Source organism: Rana temporaria, chromosome 1 (assembly GCF_905171775.1).
Source record: "Rana temporaria chromosome 1, aRanTem1.1, whole genome shotgun sequence".
NCBI lineage: Eukaryota > Metazoa > Chordata > Amphibia > Anura > Ranidae > Rana > Rana temporaria.
Window position 1 is genome coordinate 173637142 of NC_053489.1, and position 11559 is coordinate 173648700.

Consider the following 11559-nt stretch of genomic DNA (forward strand, 5'->3'; position numbering starts at 1 on the left):
GCGTTAACCGTTAAGTAACTGGTCTTGTTGACAATGACAGGGATGGAGTTGGAGTAACTCGTCGTGAGGGAGGGGTGGGGAGGAAAAAGGGAAAGGGGAGGAAAAAGGGAAAGGGGGGAGGGAAAGGGGAAAGGGGGGGGAGGGAGAGGGGGAGGGGGGGGGGGGAAGGGAGAGAGAAAGAGGAAGGGGGGGGGAAAGGGGAAGGGGGGGGAGGAAAGAGGGAAAGGGGGAGGGGGGAGGGAAAGGGGAAGGGAAAGGGGGGGAGAAAGAAAGACACAGAGACAGACAGACACAGAGACAGACACTCACAGACACAGAGACAGACACAGAGACAGACACTCACAGACACAGAGACAGACACTCACAGACACAGAGACAGACACAGAGACAGACACAGAGACAGACACAGAGACAGACAGTCAGACACAGACAGAGACACAGACAGACAGACACAGACAGAGACACAGACAGACAGACACAGAGACACAGACAGACAGACACAGAGACACAGACAGACAGACACAGAGACACAGACAGACAGACACAGAGACACAGACAGACAGACACAGAGACACAGACAGACAGACACAGAGACACAGACAGACAGACACAGACAGAGACACAGACATACACACAGACACAGAGACAGACACAGAGAGCGGTAAATGTAAAAAGAGAGAGAGAGACTGAGAGGGAGACAGAACGAGAGATAGGGAGACGGAAAGAGAGATAGAGAAAGACAGAAAAAAGGAGAGAAAGAAAGAAAAGAAAGAGAAAGGAGAGAAAGAATGAGGTAAAATTGAGGAAAGGACTAGTAGGACTAGGAGCCGGAGGAGAGGAAAAGTTCTCCTCCTTTCCTCCTTTAGTCTCTCCCCTTTCCTTCTCTCTCTCTCTCCCCTTCTTTCCTTCTCTTGGAGAAGGAAAGAGGGAGAGGGAGGAAGGAAAGAATGAGGGAGAGGGAGGAAGGAAAGAATGAGGAGAGAGGGAGGAAGGAAAGAAAGAAAGAATGAGGAAAGAGGGAGGAAGGAAAGAAAGAAAGAAAGAAAGAATGAGGAGAGAGGGAGGAAGGAAAGAATGAGGAGAGAGGGAGGAAAGAAGGAGGAGAGAGGGAAAAAAAGGAAAGGAGGAGAGAGAGGGAAAAAGGGGAGGGAGAGGGAAAGGGAAAAGGGGAGGGAGAGGGAAAGGGAAAAGCGGAGGGAAAGGGGAAAGGGAAAAGGGGAGGGAAAGGGAAAAGGGGAGGGAAAGGGAAAAGGGGAGGGAAAGGGGAGGGAAAGGGAAGGGAAAGGGAAAAGGGAAGGGGAAGGGAAAAGGGAAGGGGAAGGGGGAAAAGGGGAGGGGAAGGGAAAAGGGGAGGGGAAGGGAAAAGGGGAGTCTGGCAGGGGAGACAGAGAAATAAAAAATTTCAGTGGCAGAGACAATGCTATAAACAAAATCTATAAAATTAAAAACACTGCTCAGCATTTGGGAACATGTAGATTTTTCTGTAAGAACACCAATTGATCTACATGGTTTGAGGGCGCTTCTTTTTGCAGTTACCACATCTCCTGCAGTGGAGAAAACCCGCTCTGCAGACACGCTTGTACCTGGGATACACAAGTATTGCTTTGACAGCCGAGAAAGGAGGGGAAATATGACCTCATGCTCACGCCACCAGTTCAAAGGGTCCTCAGTGAGAGGCAGAGGTGGGGCTTTACAATAGTTTTCCATTTCCTCTTCAGCCTTGGCATAGGGGGTCTTTTTGGGTTCTATTGTACCTTCAGTGTCAGTGAAAGACTGTCCCAGCAAACTCACGAGCAGCGATCTGGCCTTTTTGGGAGGAGATGGTGGAGATGGAGAATGGTTGTCTTCGATGGGTGAACTGTCCTCTTCTTCCAGAGTTCGTTTTCTTCTAGGCACTTGATGATCCTCTTGTGTCCTCTCACTCTCATCTGATGTAATCTGTGTTTGAACAAAAAAGAAACGGAAAAAAAACAATAAGTAAAAACACAAATGTCAATGCCTTTGATTCTGATGGGGTGATGAAAAAGCACAGGAAACGGACAGTACAGTTCCCGCACCGCATCAGATTCAGAAGCGTGGTAGTGCTACTGTCGTTTCAAGAAGAAACATGATGGAATTCTTCAAATTAATTTAATTACCTCCAAGGATGCAGCTTCCTCAGTGACTCCTTTAAATATCTCCAATCTTTCTTCATCTGTGAGGATGAAAGGCAGTCCCTTAAAGCGAGGATCCAGTGCAGAGGCTGTATGAAGGATCTTCTTCTCGGCCTCACTGCTGTACCTCTTCTGGAGATCTGTTCTAATAGAATTCTTGATCTCATGGATCATGGGTGTGTCTCCCATCGTGTCTGTCATGCTCTGGAGAAGTTGTGCATTTATAGGGGCAATGAGAGAAACTGTTGGATTGCGCTCTTCTGACATCAGCATGGTTGCATCCTTCATTGGCTTTAATGCACTCACGGCGTCCTCTGCATTTGACACATCTGTTTCGTTTAGAGTGCAGAGATCGGACTCTCCTCTTCTGACTTCTGGAGACAGCAAGGTGGCACAGACTGCAGGTTGTTGTTCCAAGAACCTCTCGACCATGTCGTATGCACTGTTCCATCTTGTTGCCACATCAGTTATCAGCTTATGATTCTTCAGGCCAAGACATTTCTGTTTCTCTTTTAGACAGTGGCTTGCTCTAGTGCTGCGGTGAAAGAATGTGGATATCCGACGTACTCTGCCAAGAAGCCTAGAGAGAGTGGCCACTTTCAACGCTCGCTGGGATGCAAGATTCAGTGTATGGGCGAAGCATTTCACATGGGGGAATTTTCCAACTTGAGCTGCAACTATCATGTTTGACGCGTTGTCGGTCACAAGCACTACAGATTTATCGGACAGCTGCCATTCTTCCACAACATGAGAAAGTAGCTCTGCCAGATGAGCACCCGTGTGAGACTCATAAATGGCTCTCGTTTGCAGTACATGCGACAAAATCTGCCAGTCCTTACTAACGTAATGTGCTGTTATTGTAACATAAGACTCTGTCGTGACTGAAGTCCAGGAATCACACGTTATTGCGACTCGACTTGCTTGGCTCATTGATGCAATTATCTTAGCTTTGGTTTCGTGGTAGAGTGCAGGTATGACGTTTTCTGTAAAGTGACTTCGTGACGGGATCTTGTAACGCGGCTCTATCGTCTTCAAAAGGTAGCGAAACCCACTGTTTTCCACAACAGAGTAAGGGCGCAGGTCCTTCGCTATGAAAGCTGCCACAGCTTTTGTTATTCTCTTTACCTTTTCAGAGTTGGGCGGCAAAGTTGACTGTAACATTGCATCAATTCTTGGCTGATCTGGGTTCATTTCCTTGGTGGTGGTGGTGGTAGGTTTTAGCATTTCTGGGTGAAAACGGCTGACGTGGTTTCTCAGATTAGTAGTATTCCCTAGATATTTAATTTTTGTGTGACAGATTTTACACACAGCGTATGACTTGTCCAATTCGTGCTTCCCACTTTTTTCATAAAAGCCAAAATGTTCCCAGATGTTTGCTTTTAAAAAGCTAGGTGCATTTTTTATCTCTCGTTCCTTTTGTTCTACTTCTGCCATTTTTATTTACTAGCAAATGCAATGCATGCCAGGCATCTATGTGAATTTGTGAGTAGGGATGACACAAGTCTTGACGTGACGATGATGTTGTCAAACTCTGTCAGTTTAAAAAAAAAAAAAAAATTTGAGTGACTAAGCCTAAAGCCTGCCACGAGATCAACAGAAAAAGTAACACGTTTCTTTCTAGTATGTATGTAATTGTATGATATGTAAAATCCTCATTTATTATTCTACCCCCCCCCCCACACACGCAGTTAGTCGCAGTCGCTGTCAACTTGTCAAGTGTCAACTATCATTATTCATTATGTGTAAAAGAAAAAATGCGCCCTGGCCCCTCATCTCGTCTGCCGCCGGTGGTTGGTCAACTCAACTGGTGGTCATGGTCATTGGTCAATGCATTGGCATTGCAATGGTCACAGTCTCAGAGAGTCAGCGACAGCCGGTCACGTTATATCGCACTCTCTCTCCTTCTCCAATCTGGTACACTGGCATTATTTGAGATCACAAACTGGCTGCTATAACACAACAACAACATGTCCCGCCAACATCCCCCCCCCAATGACATAATGCCAGTGCCACCCATTTCATTAATTCTGGTTTTATGCATCATTTGAATGTCTTGTCTTGGTGATTGATTCACAATTCACAAGTTCATACTTACCTTGTTTGTATTGTAATATGATGCTTTTTGGTTTTGCTCATCATTACTGCCCCACACACAATGCACTTGCCTTGCAGTGCAGCTGCAGCATGTGTGGGGCTGGGGCAGTGATGAGCAAAACCATAAATCAAAAAGTATCAATAAAGTTGTGATCAAACAATCATCATTCATCACTAAGACAAGACAGTCACACTGGACAAGTGGACAAATGGTCAGGACAGAACATTCAATGGATTAGAGATAGAGTTATATAGACCTAGACCAGCACCAGCACTGCAGACCTACAGTCATAAACGTAACCATAATTAATTAAATGGCAATGGTATGGTCTGGTGATTGTCACTTAAACTCATTAAACCTTTCATGACATAGTTATTTAATATAATGTGAAAGATGATGTTTATTAGTTTTCCTACCTGATTAATGATGATACGATGATAACGACGACGGTGGTGCTGGTGGTGGTGGTGGTGGTGGTGGTGGTGGTGGCACTGCTGGCTGCTGGTGGTGGAGCGATTCTCCTCCTGCCTGTGGTGGACTGGACTGAGCCTGAGGAGTGAGGAAAAACGGACAGGTGAGCTGACACAAGTGACAATTTTTTTTTTTAGGTACGGTAACAGGCAGTGAGCAGCTGCAGTCTCTGTGAGTGGTGTATCTGTGTGATGGTCACCTACCTGTCACAACAAGGTGGCAGAGTCTGGCTGGCACGTGGCACCTGCGGGTCTCCTCTCCTGCTGCCTGTGATGATGAAGGGACTCGGAGTGTGTGGCACTGGCAGCTGCGGCCTAGCTCCCTGTCCTGCGAGCCGGGTAACGGATGGGCTGGTCTCCCTCTCCTAAAAAAAAAGATAGCAATTGATTGATTGATTGCATCACGAAACTGGAAAGTGAAAAGGGGGGTAAAATTAAAAATTGTAAAATACCCAGTTCAAGATGTATGGGACAGAACAGTCAAAATGTTTTATTTTTTAAGTAACCAAACAGGCAGGCAGGCATGTTATATTGTTAAATAGTTGTGCTTTAAACCACATGACAATCCCAAGAACAGCAGTATTGAACAGTTGCAAACAGTGTTGTCTGGCATATCTTTGTAAATGATGTGATCAGTGATCACTCACTAAGACCTCTAACTTTACAGCATTGCAAAAAGCTGCCACTGACTGTAGTGTATTACACTTAGTGTATTTGACTTGCAGCTTTTTGCAATGCTGTAAACTAAGTTAGAGGTCTTAGTGAGTGATCACTGATCACATGCATCACAGTAATACAAAGATATGCCAGACAGTCAGACAGTGTGCAATTGTGCAGAAGCAGATCATCATCTCCCCCCCAAAAATAATAAAAATCCCCCAAAAAAATGCAGAAGGGTAACTTACTAACCAGTTTGTGCTCCCATGTGGCATGTGCTGCCTGCCACTGCTGCTCACTGTGTCTGAGTGTGCGGCACTGTGTCAGGCGGTGGCTGCGGCCTAGCTCGGGTCTCACTCGTCTCCTTCACTCCAGTCCTGCGGTCTCCTCCTCCTCTGTCCCCCTGCAAGACACTGTCAGCCTGTTTTTTTTCTTTTGTACACTCTGAGCGCTCTTGGGGGTACGAGGACGGGTCCGCTGTGCTCAGTGCTGCTCCTCTCCGTCCGTCTCCTCTCCAGTCCTCCTCACGAGTCGACTCACGCGTGCGACACAGGGGGAGGGGGGTGTCACTGTCGTCACGTCAGCGGGAGGCGGGAGGCGGGAAAGAAGGCGCCAAAAAACTTTTTTTTCCGACTCGGCTCTGCAAGGCGGACGCGACGCTGACGTCATCAACATGCATCGATTATTTAAAGCAACCGCATCGATGCAGAATCGCCGGGGGTCGAATCACGATGCATCGCTGCATCGATTATATTCGACAGCCCTAATATACACCACTCAAAAACGAAAATATATATATATATATATATATATATATATATATATATATATATATTAGGTAGTCAGCTCATGAGTCAACATCAGACAACAGTCTCATGTCAATGGTCAGCGTAAATGTCCATTTTTGGAATGCAATTGAGTAACATACAACTATTAAAATATTTGCAGATTTCTATAAATGTTCACAAGTCTTTTCTAGTGTTTGCCAATCAAAGTGATAAGAACAAATAATAGAGGGAGGGATGTGACGTTGGATGTGCCCAACCACTCCTTAGTAAATAGAATCAAGCATCATTCATACTTGTCAGGAATGCTTTAGCCTCTACAGTGGCATTCTTCCCTCCCTACAATGCGTACACACTTGCTTCATTCGTTTGTGCTAAGGTGAGCAGGCACTGAAAGAATTCATTTCCAACCTGCTTCAGGTCAAGTGGCCAACATAATAGGGAGTGAACAGTAGTCTGTGCATTAGAACAACCATAATGACATCAATTTTGTTAGCTTTGTTGCCAGGCAGGCACTAGTTGTATTTCATCTATGGGTTTAATCCAGTGGCGGCTGGTGCTCAAAATTTTTGGGGGGGCGCAAACGAGAAAAAAAAAATTGCAGCCTCACTGTGCCCATCACATGCAGCCACTGTGCCATCAAACGCAGCCACTGTGCCATGCCACCAAATGCAGCCACTGTGCCATCAATTGTCACCACTGTGCCATGCCATCAAACAGCAACTGTGCCATCAATTGTCACCACTGTGCCATGCCATCAAACGCAGCCACTGTGCCATCAATTGTCACCACTGTGCCATGCCATCAAACGCAGCCACTGTGCCATCAATTGTCACCACTGTGCCATGCAACACAGCAACTGTGCCATCAATTGTCACCACTGTGCCATGCCATCAAACGCAGCCACTGTGCCATCAATTGTCACCACTGTGCCATACCATCAAACGCAGTCACTGTGCCATCAATTGTCACCACTGTGCCATGCCATCAAACGCAGCCACTGTGCCCCTCAACTGTTGCCACTGTGCCAATTGTCACCACTGTGCCCTTTAATTGTCACCACTGTGCCCCATGATGCCACTGTGCCCATTGTCACCACTGTGCCCCATGATGCCACTGTGCCCATTGTCACCACTGTGCCCCATGATGCCACTGTGCCCATTGTCACCACTGTGCCCCATGATGCCACTGTGCCCATTGTCACTCACCACTGTGCCCCATGATGCCACTGTGCCCATTGTCACCTCTGTGCCCTTTGTCACCACTGTGCCCCATGATACCACTGTGCCAATTGTCACCTCTGGGCCCTTTGTCACCACTGTGCCCCATGATGTCACTGTGCCCCTTTCCCTGTAAAAAGCACTTACCTGAGGATTCCATGTGCTCCCTCGATGTCTTCTGCCGCTGTGGTGAAGCTTCAGCCAATCAGGTTCCTGATAACCAGAATCCGGGAACCTGATTGGCTGAAACGGCCGTTTGTCTTATACAATGAGCGCAGATTGCCTGCGCTCAGAGTATAGATAGCTGAGAGCCGGAGAAAAGCCTATCAGAGCCGCTGGCTTTGATAGGCAGTTCCCCTCAGCCAACCAGCTGCCGCTATTCGGGTAACCGGCGTCCCGCATCTGGTTATCTGAATAGACCAGGCAGCGCTGGCAACCAACAATAACATACATTTGTGCATTTATGCACGAATGTGTGTTATTTGCGAGAGGGGGTGGCGCTGCAGCGCCCTCTATAGACGGCCGCCAGAACAGCGGCTAAAATGTCAAAATGACATTTTAGCCGAATAAAAGTTCTTAAAGGGCCCGTTTTTTTTTTTTTTTTGTGACTGTGGGAGGGGGGGTGGCGCCCGTGCGTCCCTATGGACGGGCCGCCACTGGTTTAATCAAATGCCTTCATTACAGGTAAATTAGAATAGTCTCAAACATGCACACAACATCATATTGACATGAACACAAAATGTTCCTGGTACAAGTCTTTTTTTCTTGTAACAACTGGACAATTTTGCCAATAAAGTACATTAGTCAACACAGGCAGCTTAACCACTTGCTTACTGGGCACTTTTACCCCCTTCATACCCAGGCCAATTTTCAGCTTTCAGGGCTGTCGCATTTTGAATAACAACTGCGCAGCCATGGAACGATGTACCCAAATGATAAAATGAAATCTTTATAATTTTATTCGCACAAATAGAGCTTTCTTTTGGTGGTATTTAATCACCACTTGGGTTTTTATTTTTGGCTAAACAAACAAAATCTTGAAAAAAAAGTTAAATGTTTTCTTATAGTTTGTTATAAAATTTTGCAAGCAGGTAAATTTTCTCCTTCACTGATGGGTGCTGATAGGATTCACTGATAAGGCGACACTGATGGGGACTTATCTTGAGGCACTGATGAGGCTGCACTGATAGGTCGCACTGATAAGGGACAACGATGATGAGGCACTGATTGGCAGAACTGATGGGCACTGAAAGGTGGCACTGGTGGGCACTGATTAGCAGTACTGATGGGTACTGGTAGGTGGCACTGGTGGACACTAATTAGCAGCACTTGTGGGCATCGATTAGCAGCACTGGTGGGCACTAAGGGGACAGATGTCCTGTAACAGAAGCCAGTTAACGGCTTTCTTTTTTTTTCTCATGCTCTCAGCCTGAGGAAGAAAAAAGCCAATGACTAGCTTCTGTTTACTTCCGTGATCAGCTGTCATTGGCTGACAGTTACAGTAATCACGTGGTAAAGGGCCGCTGTGATTGGCCCTTTACCCCAATCTGTGATCTGCCAAATTCGAGGACCAAAGCGCAAGGAGGGGAGGACGGCCTCCCAGCATTTTAAGCATCTTTCAGCAATAGCATGGGCGCCAAGTGGTTAAAGATGAAATGCCACCTTAGTCAGGATGATCCACACAATAAATGGTGGATGCATAGTAACTTAACTGTGGTTGGCTTCTGTTCTATACATTCAATCTTTAAAGCTGGCCATAGATGGATCGAATCTCTACTGTTTCAGCAGGGATGACCAAGATTCAATCCATCTATGGGCAGGCTGATTGTATCCAAGTTGATCCATCAATTGATTTTGATACAACCAACATGTTGGATTTCTAGCATGCGATTATTGCCATTGGCTATACAAAATGAACAATACTTTTTCCCAATAAACTGTAATGCAGCATGGTAATGGGAATGAGTCCTATAGAAAATAATACATGTTACACTTGTAAGCTGCCAAACAAAGCTGCAGTAGTAGGAAACGTTTTCTTCCTACATGCTGCCCTGAGCAGCCCAAATCAATTAAACAAGATTCCTAAAAAATTTAGTGTAAAGTCTAAAAAAATAAATGACAACAGGATAAATGTGAACAAGCCCTTAGTAGACAGGATGTTGTGTTAATTTTAACACCCTTTGGTGAATAAGCTTTGTTGATAAAGCTCAAGATTATAGCAGATTTGATTATGGCACTAATCTACAGAACTAGTGACCTGCAAGCAATTCAAACAGAAGTTTAAGATAATGTTGGAGTTCGCAGAGGTCACAAGTGTTTACCATTGAAAATTGCTTGCAGTCATGTCAGGCAGATAGAAATTGACAGCTGAATGTAAAAAGCACAAGAGTCCTGAGACAACCTTGTCAGAGTAAATCACCTATGCATAAAAAAAAAAAAGTACAGCAAAAGCTTTCTAAGTCAAGTTCACAAATATTACCTGTTTGAAATGGGTTTAACTATTCATTGTATTAGTGTTAAGGCTGGTACACACTGGCAGAAAATTGTCCGGTTCAACAAAAATCAGGGGACATTTGTCCAGTGTGTACAGCAGCCTGTCCGGCTTCTTTCAAATAGGCATGCTGGAAAACAAGCAGCGGATCGGCATCCGATCAGCCAATGGCTGAGAGCACTGGCCGTTGTGTTGAAAAAAATTGAAAACCAATTATCAATTTCCTTCCACTTCACAATTATGTGCCACTTTGTGTTGGGCTATCACATAAAATCCCAATAAAATACATTTAAGATTTTGGTTGTAACATGACAAAATGTGGAAAATTTCAAGGGGTAGGAATACTTTTTCAAGGCACTGTAAGTGGTCCATATATTGAACTTGGTGTTGAGTTATTCACTTTACGGTCATCACAGGGGCTCTCTTTACATCTGGAAGAAAAAAGATTTAATCTCCAAATACGCAAATGGTAAGAGCTGTGAAAATGTGGAATAGACTCCCTCAAGAGCTGGTACTTTCCAGCTCCGTAGATTCAGGGCCAGCGCTAGCGCAAGGCAACATGCGCGCTTGCCTTATGGCACCAGGGAACAGGGCGGAAAATTGACAGTGTCACTGTGTCAGCATCTCTCTCGTCTCTGTGAGTCCCAGGATTACACACAGCAGGCATCTCCCAATTTGTGTATTGGAGCTTAGTGTGTTAACTTTGGCCGCGCTGTGAGAAAAGTCCCGCCCTCCTCCTATATCAGCTCGTGTGATAGGCAGAACAATGCATCTATCACACAAGCTGATCTAGAAGAAGGGCGGGAATTTTCTCACAGCGCGGCCAAAGTTAACACACTAAGCTCCAATACACACAGCGGGAGATGCCTGCTGTGTGTGAAGTGTAGGGGAGGGAGGGAGGGGAGCGCTGCTGCCAAAATGGCAGTGTGTGTAATAAATTCTCTCTCATGTCACGCTGCCCAGGCGGCCCCTCCTCTCTTCTCGTCCATCCCTATTTGCTTGTGACATCATCTGGGATGGACGAGAAGAGAGGAGAGGCCGCCGGGGCAGCGTGACATGAGAGATAACTTATCACAGATGCTTCCTGCATACTGGCTGCCAGGTAAACACTGTGCCCCAATATGCCCCAATGTGCTCCTATATGCCCTGATGTGCGCCAAGTGCCCCGTGCCGTGATGTCCCATGACCTGATGTCCTGTGCCTCAATGTCGTGTGCCCTGGTGTGCTGTGCCCTTATGTACTGTGACCTGTGTCCTGATGTGCTGTGCCCTTTACCCTGATGTGGCCTGGTGTGCTGTACCCTTATGTGCTATGCCCAGATGTTCACTGTGCCCTCATGTGCTCTGATGTGCTGTGCCCTGATGTGTTGTGCCCTGTGCGTGCGTGCGCGCCGGGGGGGGGGGCGTCAAAATGCACCTTTGCCTGAGTTGGCAAAAATCCTTGCACCGGCCCGGAGTAGATTGCTTTAAAAATAATAATATAGCTGGATACTAACATTTAAAGGTAAAGTTGATCCAGAGACTATCCGATTGCCTCTTGGGGGATCAGGAAGGAATTTTTTCCTCAGCTGGTGCAAATTGGATCATGCTTCCTCTGAATTAACTGTGGCTATAGGATTATGTATATAGGATTGTATATTTTTTTCCACTTTTATTGGTTGAACTAGATGGACTTGCCCTTCAAATACT

General features: G+C 46.0%; 2 protein-coding genes across 3 annotated transcripts in view; both read right to left on the reverse strand.

Annotated features, from left to right (window-relative positions):
- The window catches only part of LOC120939895 (E3 SUMO-protein ligase ZBED1-like), a 4109-nt gene extending 522 nt beyond the window's left edge, over positions 1 to 3587 (reverse strand). Inside the window, exons 1-2 of the mRNA XM_040352356.1 lie at positions 2139 to 3587; positions 1506 to 1938 (exon numbers count right to left, since the gene is read on the reverse strand). Of these exons, the coding sequence (XP_040208290.1) occupies positions 1506 to 1938; positions 2139 to 3587 (1882 nt within the window). The remainder of the gene's footprint in view (positions 1 to 1505; positions 1939 to 2138) is intronic.
- An 11-nt stretch (positions 3588 to 3598) lies between these two features.
- LOC120933204 (palmitoyltransferase ZDHHC5-A-like) lies at positions 3599 to 5865 on the reverse strand. Of its 2 annotated transcripts, XM_040346289.1 has the most exons (4): positions 5628 to 5865; positions 4923 to 5083; positions 4665 to 4797; positions 3599 to 3684 (listed from the first exon to the last, which is right to left on the reverse strand). In XM_040346289.1, the coding sequence occupies exons 1-4, from the start codon at positions 5648 to 5650 to the stop codon at positions 3678 to 3680; spliced, it is 324 nt and encodes a 107-aa protein (XP_040202223.1). In that variant the 5' UTR covers positions 5651 to 5865; the 3' UTR covers positions 3599 to 3677. The 2 variants fall into 2 exon arrangements, with proteins under 2 accessions (XP_040202223.1, XP_040202214.1); XM_040346280.1 differs by lacking the exon at positions 3599 to 3684 and having other exon boundaries at positions 4504 to 4797; positions 5624 to 5865.
- Positions 5866 to 11559: the final 5694 nt, after the last annotated feature.

Bases quoted from the DNA above. Each gene is read 5' to 3' on its own strand.
- LOC120933204 (XM_040346280.1), bottom strand. From the start codon at position 5,650: ATGCCACATGGGAGCACAAACTGGTTA. The intron at 5,084-5,623 runs GTAAGTTACCCT...CTTTTTTTTTAG, and splicing joins ATGGGAGCACAAACTGGTTA to GAGAGGGAGACCAGCCCATC. The intron at 4,798-4,922 runs GTAGGTGACCAT...CTCACTCCTCAG, and splicing joins CTGCCACCTTGTTGTGACAG to GCTCAGTCCAGTCCACCACA.